This window comes from Stenella coeruleoalba (genome assembly GCF_951394435.1).
Source record: "Stenella coeruleoalba genome assembly, chromosome: 2".
NCBI lineage: Eukaryota > Metazoa > Chordata > Mammalia > Artiodactyla > Delphinidae > Stenella > Stenella coeruleoalba.
The window spans coordinates 170,235,772-170,254,632 of record NC_137147.1 but is presented as its reverse complement, the minus strand read 5'-3'; the positions used below and the strand labels follow the sequence as shown (position 1 = coordinate 170,254,632).

The 18,861-nt window shown below is 44.8% G+C and overlaps 2 protein-coding genes across 11 annotated transcripts in view; one reads left to right on the top strand and one right to left on the bottom strand.

Annotated features, from left to right (window-relative positions):
• The window catches only part of LOC307182130 (uncharacterized protein), a 66,811-nt gene that overhangs the window by 34,524 nt on the left and 13,426 nt on the right, over window positions 1-18,861 (top strand). For 7 of the 10 annotated variants that reach the window (XR_013827128.1, XM_079913316.1, XM_079913322.1 and 4 more), the window contains 2 exons: window positions 8,418-8,490; window positions 11,555-11,637. Coding sequence is in view for 9 of the 10 variants with exons in the window: in XM_079913316.1 (XP_079769442.1) it covers window positions 11,604-11,637 (34 nt within the window). In the remaining variant the exon portion in view is untranslated. Of the gene's footprint in view, window positions 1-8,417; window positions 8,491-10,756; window positions 10,836-11,554; window positions 11,638-13,450; window positions 13,555-18,861 lie in introns of those variants that run through there. The other 3 variants (XM_079913320.1, XM_079913319.1, XM_079913318.1) reach the window with 3 other exon arrangements.
• On the bottom strand, window positions 6,240-7,250 carry LOC307182532 (cytochrome c oxidase subunit 6C-like). Its single transcript, XM_079913872.1, has one exon. It carries the CDS (start codon window positions 6,612-6,614, stop codon window positions 6,387-6,389), a length of 228 nt encoding a protein of 75 aa, XP_079769998.1. The 5' UTR covers window positions 6,615-7,250; the 3' UTR covers window positions 6,240-6,386.

The following is an 18,861-nucleotide window of genomic DNA, read 5'->3' as shown; positions in this document are numbered from 1 at the left end:
CCTCCTGGCGGTCACAAAGCACCGAGCTGATCTCCCTGTGCTATGCGGCTGCTTCCCCCTAGCTATCTACCTTACGTTTGGTAGTGTATAGACTTCTCATTTTTAAAGGGGAAGGACGGTGGCCAAGAGGTATTCGGAAGCAGCTTCCCAAAGAGGAATCCCAACGGGCAGTGAATGGTTCTAAAGCAGTCATTTGGCTCCCTCTAGTGGACCTTTCCAGAATTACTCATTCCCCCACGTATAACCCGGTTACACACAACAAACACACTAGTTTGGACAATGGAAAGATGCAGTGCAACAGTCTACCAACTGAAACTCTCAGCTATATGCCAAGGGTGGGAGAATTGGCTAATGTCATTAGGTCAATCTAGCAAGAGGAAGAGCTTAATGGAAGAGAGAAAATTGATTCAACTCTATTCCATGCAAAAGAGACAGGGCGTTTTTGCAATATTCATATGTCAGTTTTCTAGTTACCAATCCCACCCACATCCTACTGCCTTAGTCTACAGCAAAAAGCCCATTCAGATTCAGTACATCTCAGGGTCTTGCCACCCTCAACCCTCTCCCCCCCAAAAAAAGTGTTCAAGGGACTTGTAAAGGTGAGTGACGCCCTCTATTGGCTCAGAGAAGTCCTACATGTGAGATTTTTTTTTTTCTTCATTTGGAAAAATCAGAATCTGTGCCTACACAGAGCTGTTTCTGAGCCTTTTAGAGTTCCAGGGGAACCCCCCCCCCCTCCATATTAGTTGTACCTTTATAAATAGGTTGATAAAAGATATTTAATGATAAAAATCAATGAAGTTCATGCACAATTTGTGTTCTGTTCATCGTGTGTGCGTGCGTGTGTGGTTTCTGAACTTCAGCCGGTCAGTGGGATATAGATCACAGGGGTCCAGAGAGCCTGACCCCTGTAGGACAAAAGCAGGTCAGGTAAGACACTGCTCACTACCTGGGTATTTCATTCCACCTGTGGGTCCCCTGAACTCCCTCCTCAGCCCCCAGAACCAGGGGCCATTTCCTGCCCACTTTTCTATGATGTTATATTGTTAGATGGGACCCTTGTGCCTGGAGCCCGTTGTGATGGCCGTGTCATGGGATGCTGGGGAAGGGGTGTTTGTCCTTGGCTACATCTAGCTGTCCACAGAGCTTGGCTTCAGTCCACTGACCCAGAGCAAACCGGAGGCTAAGTGTTCTCATCTCAGCCCCACATGTATCTCCTCTCACCTGACTGCAGGGGAGGAGGGTTCACATCATCTCCAGGCAACTTCGTGGGTGACCTTACAAACGCAGCTAGCTCTGGCTTAATTCAGCCATTCAGTTTTTTAAAAATGAGTTAAAAAAAAATGGGTTTGACGTACCTACCATGCACGAGGGCCTGGATGCTGTGGCAATTGAAAAGTCGGTAGAACACTGTCCTTGCTCTCACGGAGTTTCCTTTCTAGAAGACAGGTGGTGTGTTCAAGGAGAAATCTAGTGACTAACACAAGCAAACCTGGAATACGGCACTCACCGTCTTGTTGTATTGAAATCATCTGTTTAAATGCCTGTTTTTTTTTTAAGAGGATGTTGGGGGTAGGAGTTTATTAATTAATTAATTTATTTTTGCTGTGTTGGGTCTTCGTTTCTGTGCGAGGGCTTTCTCTAGTTGTGGCAAGCGGGGGCCACTCTTCATCGCGGTGCACGGGCCTCTCACTGTCGCGGCCTCTCTTGTTGCGGAGCACAGGCTCCAGACACGCAGGCTCAGTAGTTGTGGCTCACGGGCCTAGTTGCTCCGGGGCATGTGGGATCCTCCCAGACCAGGGCTCGAACCCGAGTCCCCTGCATTAGCAGGCAGACTCTCAACTGCTGCACCACCAGGGAAGCTCCTAAATGCCTGTTTCTTAAATGAAAGAGACCTAGTGCTTCCTTTTCCCCTCCCTCCCTCCCTTCCCTTCTTTCTCATCACCAGACACAAGGCCAGGAACACTGTAATGATCAGAGCAAATGCAAGTAGAGTGGGCTGGTTAAGGGAAGACTAGCTCACATATGCTGGTGGGGGAGGTGGGAGGTGGTGCCTCCCCTTCCAACGGGTGTTTAGCTGTGACAATGGGTGCCATACTCAGCACTGTACAACCATCTAACTGGGACTCCCCCCTCCCCACAATCAGGCCACAAACAGCCAATCCAGGCTTCTCTGCTGCCATCCTTTCCCTTATTCTTTCTGGTTCCACCCAGTCCCATCCAGCCCATGGATAGTTCTCGTCTTGCCTTTCTTACATTGATTCCAGTTTGCCACTGTCATGAATATGGCACTGCTGTGGCCTTTCTTGTATGTGCCTCTCGGTGCAGGCAGAGACGACTTGGTTAGCTATTTACCGGGAGTGGACCTGGTAGGGGGTAGGAGGTGGGTGTGCTCAGCTGTAGTGGACGCTACCTGTTCTGGTGACCTTGGCTGCTGAGACGATTTCCCCCCGCTTTATCGTATGTGTTTTGTGGGCCATGAATTCGGGCAGGTGGGGAGGTGACTAAGGTCACTGAGGGTTGGCGTGACGTGGTCTGGGGGCTCCCCCTCATGGCTAGTGCACGTTGGGACAGCTGTGAGGCTGGGACCGTTGGGTTCCTCAGAGAGGCCTCTTCCCACCTGGCAATCTTGGGGCTGGCGGGGTGGGGGGGGGCGGCTGTCGACGTGGCAGCTGCCCTTCCCCTCCCCTCCCCCGACCCAGGAGCGAGTGGTCAAGACCCAGGCAGAAATCTGCCAGCTGCTTCTGGAGGAAGTTACAAGTTGCAAGTCACGTTTTGGGCATCACCTCTGCCACTAAGTCCCTGTGTCCCTGCGGCTCAGATAGCCGGAATGGAGGGTGAGCCCTCGCCCCCGCCACGTCCGCCACATCCACGGGGGAAGGAGCAGAGGGCTTGTGGCTCCTGTGATTTACCGCACAGCCTGACACTTTCTTTTTATAAATTTATTTATTTATTTATTTTTGGCTGCGTTGGGTCTTCATCGCTGCACGTGGGCTTTCTCTAGTTGCGGCGAGCGGGGGCTACTCTTCGTTGCAGAGCACGGGCACGTGAGCTTCAGTAGTTGTGGCTCACGGGCTCAGTAGTTGTGGCTCACGGGCTCACTAGTTGTGGCTCAGTAGTTGTTGCTCCGCGGCATGTGGGATCTTCCCGGACCAGGTTCGAACCCGTGTCCCCTGCATTGGCAGGAGGATTCTTAACCACTGTGCCACCAGGGAAGCCCCCTGATACTTCCTTAAAGTGGTCGTGGGAGGTCTCCGGGAGTTCGAAGGCAGCCAGGGAGCGGGGGAGAAGCCCTTCCTGACGCTGACGCTGGGGGACAGAACGACCTCTGCTCCAGCCCCTTGAGGCTGGGCGTCCTGTGACTTGCGCTGCTGATGTCCCCACACCGGCCGTGGGCCAGCAGCTGTGTTCTGTCAGGGCCCCTCTGCGACTTTTTACGAGCTGACTGGTTTTGATGTCCCCAACTCCCTGTTGCTGCTTCCTGTGTTAGGGTCTTATCTTTCAAGTGGCCCAGGAATCCAGCATCTGGCTGGGATCACAGTGATGGGGCCCAGCCGGGATGATCACGGAGACGGGGGCAAATCTGGTGCTGATGAAAACAGCCTTCTTGCCTCTGCCGGGCTGGCTCTGACATTGCTGCTGCGGCAGTAGTTTCACTGCCAAGATCTTCACTGGAAGATCAATCTGGGATGTTTGATCCAGGGTACATAACTGACCAGGGACGCTGGGGCCTTGCTTGCCTCCTATCATTGGAATGCTCCTTGTTTTCAGGCCTCTTCATGGACAGGGTTAGGAAATTATTATTTTTTTAAGATAAAATGAGTTTTATATGATTACATACTTGAATTTCCAACTCAAATCGAAAACTATAGGCTTTTTATGTCACCTTATCTATCATCCATTGGTTTCTCCTTTCTTCCACACCGAAAATCCCAGTTCCCCATGACACTAACGCAACTGCTCATCTGCCAACACTATGATATGAAAATAGCTTACTTGTTTCTTCGGCAGTTCTTTTTGTCCTAGGTAATAGCCCATTATGGAGAGACAGTCAGATTACCATGTTTTAAAATTACTTACAAGTGTTCCTCTCCCTTTGGCAATGCCACTAACATGATAGAGACTTAGGTTCATTGTTTCACTTTATTCTTATTTGGGGACTGATTTTTTTAATTTAATTTTGTTTCATAGTTATGGAAAAATTTTCATGGTTTCTGACACATCTACAAAGGAAAGTTTATTTGGAGAAGTTGCCCTCTTTGGTAGATGAAAGTAACGTACTACACACAGCCCTCCCCACTGTTATATAGCCTGGAGGTCATTTCATGCTGGCAGTGGAGACGGTCTTCATTCCTGTGTTTAATTGGACAGTACTCGCCGTGTGGCTGCATCATAGCTCATTCAACCGTCACCTGACTGATGTGCACTTAGATTGTTTCCAGTCTTTTGCTTTTACAAACGGCGCTGCAGTGAAAATCCTTGTACATTCTCTTTTTCTTATTTTTGCCAATACAGCCTTAGGGTCAATTCCTAGAAGTCAAATTGCTGGGTCAAAGGATAAATGTACGTTTTCTGGTAGATATCACCAAATTGCCCCGTATGGGGTTGTGCTGTTTTGTATTCCCCAACTGTTTCTCCACAGTCTCACCGACAGAGTATGTTACTGCATTTTTGGACTTTGCCAATCTCAGAGGTGAGAAATACTATCTCAGTGAAGTTGCTAATTTGCTAATGTCATTTTTTTTTTTACCACTGAAATTAGAATAAAGAGGTAAGAAATGTTTCGTCTAGATAATATTCTCTTTAGTTTAGCGTTATAGTCATCACAGGTACGAGGGCTACATCCAGGCTTCACTAGCCTGTGGCTACAATATTAAGTCTCATTAACTTTTAATGCCCAAATTACAATAATTTGAGTTTCCCTAAATATAGCTTAAAAGGGACATAGCTATCCTTATGTCTCCCAGTTGTTCTGGGGAGTCTCCAAAGGGGACCTTGAAGGCAGCCACCAACCAGCCTCTTTGCTGCAGTCACCAAGCTGGCTGCTGGCCTGCTCCCTCCCCTGCTATGCAGCTCCTGCGGGTGCAGGGTCCTGGGGTGCGATGATGCATCAGTGGTGGCTGCTGTGAGGACACCGGTGCTGACCACTTCCCCTCCCCCACCCCCGCCTGACCACGAGACAGTGCTAGGACACCGGAAGAGGCTGGTGGAAGGGCTGCCCCCAACACTGTGCTGGACTATCTCCTGACTCCTCCCCTAATTTCTACTGTTCTCCTAAAGTATCTCCGGAAGACCTCAGTTTGCTTTTGGCCCCTGATTCTTGTCCAGAATCTTATGGAGATTTTCACGAAAAGGGATCCTTCCTTGGATGCTTCAAACCCCATCCAAGAGGCCTTCCTCCACTCGATAACGCAAACGCATACGTGCATATGGATGACGCAAGCAGATACGGAAACATGGGTTAGGGCATCACCTCCATTCACAGCATCTGGTCAGCCCCAAACGTCCTGTCCCACAGGCACCTCCACGCATCTCACGAGCACATGGCAGAATACACAAGTAGGTGGCTCTGGCTTATAACAGGAAGGCAGGAATTCCTGATTGAAAACCAACTTACATCAGTTTAAAAGGCAAAACAACTGACAAAGTGGACAAAATTACTGGAAGGTACATTTAAATACAGATCACTCTGAAGTGCACCAACATTAACAATTACGAATACTAGTGATTCAGGGCTTCCCTGGTGGTGCAGTGGTTGAGAGTCCGCCTGCCGATGCAGGGGACGTGGGTTCGTGCCCCGGTCCGCGAGGATCCCACGTGCCGCGGAGCAGCTGGGCCCGTGAGCCATGGCCTCTGAGCCTGCGCGTCCAGAGCCTGTGCTCCGCAACGGGAGAGGCCACAACAGTGAGAGGCCCGCGTACCGAAAAAAAAAAGAATACTAGCAATTCAAAAGTTTCATTTTGATCAATATTCTTTCGGAGATTTACTTAGAACAAGAGAGGAAATTTTAAATTCATGGAAAACAATGTTAAGCAAGCAGAATTAGGAAAAACATGCCGCACTTGGGAAACAATTTTCTTAAAAAATACATGAAATTCACAGGACTGGTAAACATTATGAATCTCAACCAAACACTCCTACATTTTTCGGAAATAAATCACGGTAAGTGAAAAAAATGCTTATAGGCTCATAAAGGGTTGCTAGAATTTTTTTTTGTTTGCATTTACTATTTACTGCTGTTTTTTTTTTTTTTGTTTTTGTTAATCGTTTATTTATCATGAGAAACTATTCCTTAGTCCAGATATTAGTAGTTCATAGTTCAGGAACACAGGTAAGTGACAAACTTCCATGGAACTCAACCCAAAGAAATTCTTTATATTCCAAAATCACTTTGCGCTCTGAAAGATACCAGCCTTCCTCATCTCCTCAGAATCTTTTACGGAATCATAATTTCTGTAGAAATCTGCATATGTCTTCTTTCTTGGTTCAGCCCCAGCAAACTTATAGAAAGCTGCAACTCCCAAGGAGACAACGAATGCTCCAACAATATGAAATCGCAGACGCTTGGCCAGAAGGCCACGCATCTGAGGTTTTGTCAAAGAACTGGAAGCCATGGTAGTTCTTCTCCTTGACAGCTCAACAACGACGTCCTTGGAGAAATCTGGTGGTTTTGTTTCTTTTACTATTTTTACTGCTCCATCTTCTACAATTGGTTATTCAGCGTCCTAAGCTATCATGTATTTGGTTTTAGGTCGGAGCCACTTTTGTTAAGTGCAGACCACTGAGGGGGGTCCCTGGGTTCCTGGTGGCTTCCTGTCTATGGCAAAACAATGTGACTTTTTGTGCAGACATTCTGGAAGCATCACTGAACTGAGACTGAACCATGGTCTAGGTTTCACTGAATCCACTGAAGTCATTTTGGAGGTGGTTTGGTCACCATGTCACCACGCGTCATGGTGACAGGGGCCCCTCAGGCTGCCCTTGCCCATCCCACCTGCTTGTGGATTGCCCGAGGGTCTCTGGCCCGGGAAGGACACCCCAGGGAGCAGCTCTGCCCCTGCAGTCATTCCCATCCTGGAACCTCGCTTTAGCCTAGGATCTGGGGATGACACGTGTCTTAGGCTCAGTGGAAATGGTCACCCCAGGGCCTCTCAAAGGGGCTCATCCTTCCACTCCTGGCTCAGACCCCGGGCCCAGGTGAGGTAGGCTCCACTCCCGCTGAGGATGTTTCTTCTCCATTGCACCTCATCTTGGTGACTCTCCTCAGTGCCTAGCCCCTGTGCAGGTCACCCTGCCCCTTGCCGTTTTCGTCCCCCTCTTCTTACATCGTTTGGGGCACCCATAGGTGCCCATAGGGCACCCATAGGGCACCCTCATAAGGATGAGGCCAGAGAGGCACCTAGATGTGAAATTTCAGCATCGGCTGCCTCTTGGGGTCTGCGGGTGAGTGTCTCCTGGCTAGTGTGGGCCCTCTCCCACCTCGTACAGCCTTGGCCGTGCTGCAGGTCTCGGCCCCAATCCGCAGTGTTCGGGCTCCGGGGAGATGGGTGGGTCTGAGGCGATGCAGGATGGCCACCCACTTAACGTGGAACGCTGCTGAAGACGGAACACAGTTTTTGCAGCTCTCAGAGACTCCTGGTCCTGACTGTGGCCTTGAAAAGTCCTCAAGTCCATTCCTCTGCCTGAAATCAGGATTGTACCTGAACTGTTGTACAAATTTAACATCGTAGAGAAGCCACCTAACCCAATTTCCACCCGTGAAGACCGCCTGGGGAAGAGGCTGGCGTGAGGACTCAGGAACCTCGGGTGTCGCTGTCGGCACGAGCTACTTCAGTCTCTCTGGGATTCAGTCTGTTTAACGGTAAAATGCACAGGGGTTGGACCCAGCGCCTTTTCATTCTCTTCTCTCTGTGGCATTTTATGGTGTTTGGAGTCTGTTACTCTGGGAACAGTCAGTCCTGATAATAGGATGTTATCTGTAGGCAAAGCTCATTGAAGGCTGTGGCCGGCGTCCAGGGAGAGCACAGGTGTCCCAGGCTCTCCGCCAGCACTCGCCCCGGCAGTGGTTTCTTGTCATTAGTCCCCGGCAATGGAGATGGGAGGGGAGTGCTGGTGACCCCCAGAAGCACGCCAGGTATAGGCATCAAGTCCAGTTCTCAAGTCAACGACGCACTAAGAGATTCAGGAACACCAAGAGCTTCCTCAACACTTGAGATGCCTCCAGCGACTCCAAGAGCTGGCAATCGGTGAAGACGGTGATCCCCAGCGAAGCAGTGCCCGAGGCTGAAATCAGTCTAGCAGCGGTGCTTATGGAGTGATGTGTAGAATATAGATGCTTTTAATTGCTAATTGTTCTTGAGACGCCTACCAAGGTTTTTCTTTTTTTTTTTAATGTGGCCTAAATGTTCTCCTCACAGGCACAGTAAAGGAATTACAGTTTATTCACAGGATGACACGTTGCTGATTGAAGTACAAAGAAGGGTAATCAAGGTTAGTTTTGTTTTTTTCATCCGGCTTTTAACATTTACAAAGAAAATGATTTCAAGGGGTACGCGCTAGAAAGAAACAAGCTCTAAACAGTTACCAATCAAATACTCGGATTACTAAGAATATCACACTCCACCCTCATCTTACCACCCCTCCCCCATAATCAGCATCTAAATGCAACAGGAATTACTCTTTTGTTCATGACTCTCAGGGGTGACCCCAGGACCCAGGCTTGGGTAACTTCATTGAGACAAACGTCCCTCCCTGACCCAGGCAGGGAGGCAGCCTTGCAGGATGCCCCCTGTTCAGATGAAATGAGCAGAAGTCTCTTTGTCTCCCATCCCTGTTCCCCAGAACTAGACTCGGGGGCCCCTCTAGAGTGAGTTTTAATATGGGAGAAAGGTCAGCAAGTATGAGGACAGGAAATTGGACCGATGTGGACGGCAAGCCTGCAGGATACCGGTTCTTTGATGAATTCCTCTCTTGCTGGTGTATTGAGAAAATGGCCTTTTCCTGGAGTCCTGAGGCTCCAGTGGTGTCTCACGGGGCACCTTACAATGTCAGTGGGTTGACAGACCTGGGAAACTCAAGGTCACTGGTGACATAATGTGTTCAGATTGTCCTTGCATCATGGGGGATGGATAATGCTCTTTACGGCCTATGCCAGGGCAGAATCAAGCCATGATAACCCTTGAGAAACATCCTTGGGCTATTCCTAAGGACAGGCTTTCTTAAACCCCTCAGAGCAACGGTGAGCTCCAACATACAGGAAGAAGCCCTCCAGAGTCATCAACCAGCCTTTAGACTGAGGTCTATACCTTTTTAAGGCATGAGTGCCCATGGGTCACATTTTTTTTGAATTGATAGTTCAATTTTATTTATTTATTTATATTTTTGACTGTGTTGGGTCTTCGTTTCTGTGCGAGGGCTCTCTCTAGTTGCGGCGAGCGGGGGCTACTCTTCATTGCGGTGGGCGGGCCTCTCACTGTCATGGCCTCTCGTTGCGGAGCACAGGCTGCAGACACGCAGGCTCAGTAGTTGTGGCTCACGGGCCCAGTTGCTCCGTGGCATGTGGGATCTTCCCAGAACAGGGCTCGAACCCATGTCCTCTGCATTGGCAGGCAGATTCTCAACCACTGCGCCACCAGGGAAGCCCTATGGGTCACATTTTAAACTCAGTTTTTTAGCCAAGCCTAACTTCATGATTCAGAACAAGATGTGTACACAGGTGGCAATGTGACCTGTCTGCTCCACCCTTTCCTAAGTCCAATTCTAGCCAACAGAACTATTAAGATCCTTCCATCGCTCCAAAGAAAACCATGGTTCAGAGGAACATACACGAACCAAGAAGAAAGTCAGAGAGCAGCAAGGAGGAGCTACAAAAAGCAGCCCTGCATCCTCCGCTTCGCTGCTGTTTTGTTTTTTATTCTCATTACTTGTTTCCAAATGTAACTAACCTCTGCCATTTTCCCTGGGATGGAGTCGTGCTTCTGGTTCATTGTCTTGGTTGGGGTGCGCTGGGGGGCACAGTTTGAGGCTTCTGCTTGAACCTTTGTATCACGATTGTCCTTGCTCCACAGATGGGGTCCTGCCGGCTGGGACGTATATGCGTCCTAAGTCCCCGGGGGCCAGCTAACTGACCTATGGGCTCAGTGATCCCCTGGTGAATGAATCTGGGCCAGGCCCACGTGCTCTGTGTATCCCCACTGTGACCACGGTGCTTTTGGGGTCCCTGGAATGAGTGACAGCTCAGATCCCGTATCCAACAGACCTCAAAGTTCGAGGTTTTCTTCTCTCCAGTGTACAGTGACTACAGCACAGGGCTCTGTGTCCCTTTGGGGAAAGATGAGGGGAATTAGTACCACCTTAAAGACTTAAAGGATACGGGGTGGCATCCCCAGTTCAGCTCCACTTAACACACCATATTGGAAAGAACAGACAGCCACTGTATATTCAGACCCTATGTCATTCTTCTTTGGTTCCTCTTCCGCCACACAGGTCTCCTCAGTTTCTAAAGAACACCCCTCCACGTAACCTTTACAGTGTGCATTTCCTGCTGTCTGGAATAGCTTCCCTCATCTCCAATTCTTTCCATGGTACCTTCTTAGTGAGGCATCCCTGATCACCCTATCTAAAACTGTAACCCACCCAACGTGTCCTGTCCTCTTTCCAGGCTTAATTTTTCTCCATAGCACTTAGCACCACCTGAAATTTTATTGTATTTATTAATTGATTCTGTTGCCAGTCTCCCCTACTAGAATGGATGCTCCAAACGAGGACAGGGCTGAGATATCGTGCTGTTGACGGCTGGGTCTCTGGTACCTAGGAAAGAGCCCAGCATAGGGCAGGTACCCCTTAAATATTTGTTAAATAAATGACTGAATGGATGAGTGATGTTGGCTTAACCCCCCTCCACCCCCAGGCGACCCAGCCTTTTCTGAATGCTTCCTGTCTCACTTTCTATTAGAGTCCCACCTCCACTGCCCACAACATGCCTTGACCATTTCTCTTAGGTCCTGCAGGCCAAGCAATGTAATTGGAAACAGGAGTGTTTCATGCAGGTTCTATTTTTGTTTTGTCTTGAACTGGAGTGACCTCCAAAGAATCTTAATTTTTCATACTGACCAGAGTAAAAGCTGAATGATTTTTTTTTTTTTTTTTTTTTTGTGGTACGCGGGCCTCTCACTGCTGTGGCCTCTCCCGTTGCGGAGCACAGGCTCCGGACGCACAGGCTCAGCAGCCATGGCTCACGGGCCCAGCCGCTCCGCGGCATGGGGGATCGTCCCGGACCGGGGCACGAACCCGTGTCCCCTGCATCGGCAGGCGGACTCTCAACCACTGCGCCACCAGGGAAGCCCCGAATGATTCTTTTAGTATCCCAATGAAATTATTTTGTTAGAAATTTGCTTAATGTTTTCACATCTATTTTCTTGGGTGAAACTGGTTTATAGATCTCCTTCTTTTGTGTTATCCTCTACCTTGGATGGGATTTGATGTTCATTGTTACGTTATTTTACCAACTATTAAATTGACTTTCTCTCCCCCTTCCCTCATCCCACCAACCCAGGAACTATGTCATGGCACAGGAATTACTGGAGGTTTGAAAGAACTCGCTCATGAAACTCTCCAGGCCCAGAGTCATTTTTGCAGGTAACTATGAATAATTTCTAGTCCTCTATGCACATTAGTCTATTTGGGTATTACAGATTTTACTATAGTAATTTTGATCACTTAATATTTTCTGCAAAAATCATACACTTCTCCCATCTTTTTCAGTTGAGCTCTATAAGGGCATGTGTTAACAATTTTTAAATTTCCTGTATCTGTTTTTATACCCTGCATTTCTTATCTAAGTTTAGTTCAGATATTCTTTTCTTCTAGATTAACTACTAGAAGTTTGTTTTATACTGTTGTTTTTCAGAGACCCATTTCTTTGATGTTTTACTCTTACTATATTTCTCTCCTAATTCATTAAAAATGTCTCCTTTTAATTTGTCATTTCTTTATTCTATTTTCCTTAAGATCACCTTAGTCTTTTTTTCTAACTGCTTTAAATGAATCATTAACTTCCTTTATTTTCTCTTATAAATAAAAAAAGCATTTAAGGCTATGAATATAGTATTAAAAACACCCTATAATTTTTTATATGTAGTGTTACTTCCTAAAAGTCATATAATAAAGAACTTGTCTGCTCTTTGTCCTGGGTTCCTGGGATGGAGCCTCTAAACCATTGGAAATTCCCGAGGGATGTCTGAGTCTTTGTTATTCATAATGCACACTGGACTATACCTGAGTTTATACTGAGGAGGTGACTCAGGTGGGAGCTGCTCTTGCTGGAAAGACCAACCATGTGACTAGAGGATTTCAGCTTTGAGCCACGAGGTATCAGCCAGCCCAACCTCCTGACCTCCAGGTAGGGAAGGGGGAATAGAGATTGAGTTCAATCGCGTGAGCAATGCAATCAATCATGCTAGGTAGTGAAACCCCAATAAAAACTCTGAATGCTGAGGCTTGGGTGAGCCTCCTGGTGGCTGTGCCGGGACGGTGGCGCATCCTGGCTCCACAAGGAGAGGGCGCCAAAGCTCTGTGTTGGGACCTCATCCTATGTGTCTCTTCACTGACTGGTCTTGATTTGTATCGTTTAGAGTAAAACTGTAATAATAAGCATAGCACTTTCCTGAGTTCTGTGAGTCATTCTAGTGAATTACTGAAGCTGAGGGGGGCGTAAGAGCGCCCCTGGATTATAGCCAGTTGGTCAGAGGTGGCCTAGGGACCCTCAAAATGTGCCTGGCATCTGACACGAGGGCAGTCTTGCTGGGGATCGTGCCCCAAACCTGTGGAGAGGGTGCAACTCTGGATGGTTTGTGTCAGAACTGCACTGCAGCACTGCAGTCTATATGTTATTTAATATTTTATTTTTTAACACAAGTATATAATTCAATCTCTTTACTATAGTCATTTGAAATTCCTTCTAGATCTTAAGATATAATTCAAAGCAATTATGGGGTGTTTTGTTTTTTGCTTGCTGTTGTTGTGAACAAAGAGAAGCAGAGGTGCTCCAATCCACCCATAAATAATCCATGATCACGTCATCAGTCATAACTCTCTGTAGTTATTCAAACAAGTCACGGTTTCAACTTCTTTCTGACTGTATCTCCTTTATTTTTCACACTGTGTGTATGTGTGCTGATTTGATGGTAGGCATGAGGTTCCTGGATATGAGGTTAATCTATAAGGTTGTTAATTCAATAAAAAATGATTGCGGTTCTCTCCTGTGGCCAAAGAAAGACATGCCTGGAGAGCAGATGAAAACCGTTTTCTATTAAATGGCAATTATTCCTCGGCATGCATTGCTCGGTGCTTCAGTGTGAGAACGCTCACACGGTACTTGGTTGGAGTGAGTGGCAGAGGCCTCCAGAAAGCAGGGTAGACTAGTGCAGCAATCGATGCTTCTGTTTTTTAGGAAAGGTCCTTCTTAAAAGAAAATACGGTCAGAGTGGAAATGTAACAGATGTGGCAAACACACCTGAAATTAGGCAAATCACCTTGAGAAAGAGTGCTCCAAAGGTAGGCAATGAATGGGGTGAAGAATCCTGTCTGATTAGTCATTATTTTCTGAATGGGTCTTTCCCACCCTCTTAGTGTGGGAGATTATATCTGAGATGCTATGAGAACCCAGGAGCCTGAATCATAGTCGCTGACAATTAGAGCAACTTCAATTTCTTTAGCTGTGAGAGGTGCAAAGAAAAAGAAAAGGAGCAGAGACAAGCAGAGTAGGCCCTCTGAAATAGAAAAACAAAAATGGAAATCAACATCTGATATCAAGGAAAAATGGCCACCATATAAATATACAACTATTCTTCCTGGAATTCTTTCTTTTCTAGAATAAATACAATTCCTCAGACTGTTATACAGGGATTAAAAAATAAAATATTAGAACCCAACTGACAGGCTAATGAAACTGGCACCAGGGATTCATTTTTTAACCCACACCATAACATCCAGCAAATGGAATCTGTGGTCCTTAATAATGATTTATATTTTTTATAATATGACAATAACCAGCTGTTAATGGTGATTTACATTTTTGCAACATGATCTCAACTGGCTGTAATATAATGAATATATTTTAAAACCCACAAAAGTTTAGGAGCCAGAATACAGCCCATAAGTTGTATTCATAGCCAGTATCCAGCACAAAATATCTTGATTCATCACATACCACAAGAGGAGGTAAAAGGCCTTTGGCTGGAACCTCCTTCTTCCAGTAATTCACCAAAATTATAGGCACAAGAGAAAGAGAAGAGGAACCTGTTATATGTTCTCTAGGCCTTTAGAAAGCCTGGAGTTGTTACTTTGGCCACATACATGCCAATTTGCCAGAAAGGTGATACTGCAGATGTCGATGGAAGGGCACGGTTGAAAACGCACGGCCCACCACTGCTTCCATCGGCATGCCTTTGGTGTCGTTGAAAACCAACAAGGGCAAGATTTTTGCCAAGAGAATCAATGTACATTCTGAGCACATTAAGCACTCCCAGACCTGAGACAGCTTTCCGAAACACGTGAAGGAGAATGACCAGAAAAAGAAGGAAGATAAAGACAAAGGCACCTGCATTCAACTGAAGCCCAGCCTGCTCCACCCAGAGAAGCCCACTTTATGAGAACCAGCAGAAAGGCGTCTGAGCTGCTGGAACTTATTCCCTAGGAATTTATGAGAAAAAAATTAAAAAAGGCTATTAGGTACCAAGGAAATCACAATATAAATTCCTCTGTTAAAGACCACCTGTTACATATTTCTGTGTTATATAAGACCAATATATACATCTGAAATGTGAAATGCTTCAAATACAAAGCACGGATGACTGTGCTTCTGCAGAAAACAACCAGAAAACTGAACATAATACACACAGCAACTACCTGAAAGTACTGGAGAGTAAAAAGAAGCAAATGACCTCCAGTGAAGAATGCCAGCTCTGCTTGAAGAAGGCACAAGGGAGCCACAGCAGCTGGTCTCATCTGCCCAGATTTTAGCCTGGGGCTAAGAGAAGCCTGCGGTGCACTCAGGGGCGGTGGCGGGGTCGGGGTGGGCGGTGTCATGGCAATACTAGAAAATATGTTGATAGTATATCGTATAAATGTGATAATGAAAATACACATATCAAAATTTGTGAGATGTAGGCAAAATAGGGTATACAGGAAAATTTAGAATTTTAAATGCCTATGTGGGAAAAGAAAAAAAGGTCTAAAACTCAATGATCTAAGCTTCTACTTTAAGAAACTACAAAAAGAATAAATTATACCCAAAGCAAACAAAAGGAAGAATAAAGGGTAGAAATCAATAAAACTGAAAACAGAAAATAACAGAGAAAATCAGTAAACCCAAAACCTACCCTTTGAAATAAATCCAAGAAAATTAAAAAACTTCTAGCTAGAGTGATCAAGAAAACGGAAGACACAAATTCCCAGTATTAGGAATGAAAGAAGGAGCCTCACCACATGCCCTTCAGACGCTAAAAGGATAATAAGAGACTATTATGAACAATCTAATGCCTACAAGTGTGACAATCTAGATGAAATAAACACATTCCTTAAAAGAAACAATTTACCAAAACTGGCTTAAGAAAACTTGACAGACCTATATAAATTAAGGAACTTGAATCCACAATTAAGAACCTCCCCACATAGAAAACTTCAGATCCAGATGGCTTCACTGGTAAATTCCATCAAACATTTAAGGAAGAAATAATACCAGTCTGAAAATGACTTTTTCAGAAAATAGAAGAGGGAGCATTTCCCAGCTCATTTTATGATGCTAACATTACCTTGATTACAAAATCAAAGACATCACAAGGGAAATGCAGAGCAATATCACTCATGAACAGAGATGCAAAAATTCTCAACAAGATATTAGAAAATAAAACCCAACAGGATTCAAAAAGGATACTACTATACATCATGTTCAAGTAAGGTTCATCTCAGAACGCAAGGTTGGTTTAACATTAGAAAATCAACCAATGTAATTCACCACATTAATAAAATATAGGAGAACCACATAATTATTTCAATAGATGCAGAAAAAAATCTGATAAAAATCAACACTCATGATAAAATCTCTCAGCAACTAGGAATAGGAGTCTTCCTCATCTGATTAATGTCATCTATGAAAAATCTACAGCTAACATTATATTCAATGGTGAAAGATTTCATGTTTTCTATCTAAAATTAGAAACAAGGCAAAGCAAAGATACCCACTCTCACTATGTTGATTTAACTTTGTACTGTAAGGCCCAGGTGGTGAATAAAGCCGGAAAAAGAAATAAAAGGCAGATTGGAAAGGAAGAAGTAAAACTGTCTTGTTTGTTGACAATATGATTGTGAATGCAGAAAACTCTAGGGAATTCAGAGAAAAGCTAAGAAAGTCAATTTAGCAAGGTTGCAGTATACAAGGTCAAAACACAAAAGCTAATTGTATTTCTATATAACACCAAGAAACAATTTAAACAACTCAATTTGTAATAGCATTAAGAAAATTAAAATACTTTGGGATAAATTTAACAAAATAAGAATCACACACTTAAAGCTAAAAAATATTTAAAGAAAAATTAAAGAAGACTTAAATAAATGGAGGGATATACCAGGCTCATGGATTGGGGGACCAAACATTATTATGAGGTCAATCTCCCCTAACTGATCTAATATAATTCAAGATAATTTAAAAATTTATATGGAAATGCAAAAGAAACAGCATAGCCAAAACAATTTTGAAGAAGAACAAAGCTGGAAACCCATATTGATCTGATTTTACGACTTGCTATAAAGCAATTATTAATCAACATAATGCCATAAGGATAGACATATCAATGGAACAGAGGGTCCAGAAATAGACCCACACGTATATGGTAAATTAATTTTTGTAAAAATGTCAAGGACGTTCAAGAAAGTCTCCAACAAATGGTGCTGGGGCAACTGGCCATCTGTAGGGGAAAAAAAGAGGAAGTGTTGACAAGGATGTGGAGTAACTGGATGTTCATTTGTTGCTGTTGGGAATACAAAATAGAACAGCCACTTTGGAAAACATACACAGTACCTTATGAAGTTAAATATATACTTCACTCCCAGAGAAATCAAAACGTAAGTCTACACAACAGTGTGTATGTAAATGTTCATAGCAGCACTATTTGTAACAGCCAAAAGTGGAAGCAACCCAAATGTCTGTTAGTTGGTGAATAGATAAATTGTTTACCCATGGATAGACTATGGTATACTGCTCAGCAACAAAAAGGAACAAATCACAGTATAACATGGATGAATCTTAAAACTGTTAGGCCAAGTGAAACGCTTCAAATACAAACGGCTGCATGCTATATATTTCCATTTATATAGAAGGCTAGACAAGGCAATGCTCTAGTGACAGAAATACCAGTAGTTGGCTGGGGTCAGGGTGGGGGAGGGATTAATTCATTTTAGGGTAAGGGAATTGTTCTGTATCTTGATTGTGGTAGAGGTTACATGATTGTTTGAAATTATTAACATTCAGCAAATTTTTCACTTAAAGTAACTGTATGTAAATAATATAAAATATAGGAGTTCTTGATTCTGATTGTGGGTCACAGACATTATAATAATGAAAGGAGGACTGGCCGTGTTGTCTAGAGACCTGTGTTGTAGGCTTGACTTGGCTTCTTAAGCATTATCTGATTTGGAATAATTCACTCAACCTTCCTGAGCTTCCACTCCAAATACAAAATAGCAAAAAAACATACTGTCTTTGTCTTCCTCACAGGGACATTTGTGAGGGCAAAGTTAAAAGCCTTCGGATACTAAAACCGTGAGCTATTATCCAGGAGCAATGGATAGCTAGCAGCATACCAGCACTCCCATCCGGGACAACGAGAGCTAGGCAAAATACAGAAATTATTTATTAATTTATAAATATGTGTTACATTTATTAATTTATAAATTATTAAGTAATTACAAATTATTATCTCTGTAGACAACAGAAAGGTTCTGAGGTAACAAGAAATAAAGGGGCTAAGGTTCCTGTACTAGTTTTCTATTGCTGCTGTGAACAACCAACCACAATCTGGGTGGCTTAAGACAACATTTATTACCTTGCGGTCACGTGGAAGTCTGAGAAGAGTCTCGCTGGGATAAAGAAGATGTCGGCAGGGCCGTGTTCCTTTCTGAGGCTCTAGGGGAGAATCCATTTTCTTGCCTTTTCCAGCTCCTAGAAGCTATTCACATTCTTGGGCTCATGGTCCTACCTACTTGCATCTTCAAAGCCAGCAATGTGGCATCTCTCCGACCCTTCTTCCATCATCACATCTCTCCCTGACCCCAGCCAGGAAAGGTTTACTTCTAAAGACTCATGTGGTTAGAATGGACCCATCCAGAGAATCCAGGATAATCTATCTCCCTGTATCAAGGTCTTTAATTCATTCACATCTGCAAAGACCCTTTTACCATGAAAGTAATGTATTTACAGGTCTGGGGATTAGGATATGGACATCTCTGGGGAGCCATTATTCTGTCTGCCACAACTCCAGAGAGGGAAGAACCCCACAGAGCTCCTTTTATCCTGGGATCATTTGCCAATTCTAAACTCTGCCAAGAGCCTGAGAATTTAGGCTTTGTACCCACAAAGGGCATCTACTAGGGGACACAGAAATGAGCAGAGCATTTATAACAGAGACTGGGGACCCTAAGTAAATGGCTAGTTTTCATCTTAGCACATTAGATGAATATGGGATCTGTGTAGGTCAGGGTGCTAAAACCCTAAGTGGAAAGCCTCTGAAATGCAGAGCACTGTTTTTCATCAGTTTTGTGAGCAGAGATTAAAAGTTCAAACTGTTTCAGGAGGAAAGGCCTCAT

Bases quoted from the DNA above. Each gene is read 5' to 3' on its own strand.
- LOC307182532 (XM_079913872.1), bottom strand. From the start codon at position 6,614: ATGGCTTCCAGTTCTTTGACAAAACCTCAGATGCGTGGCCTTCTGGCC.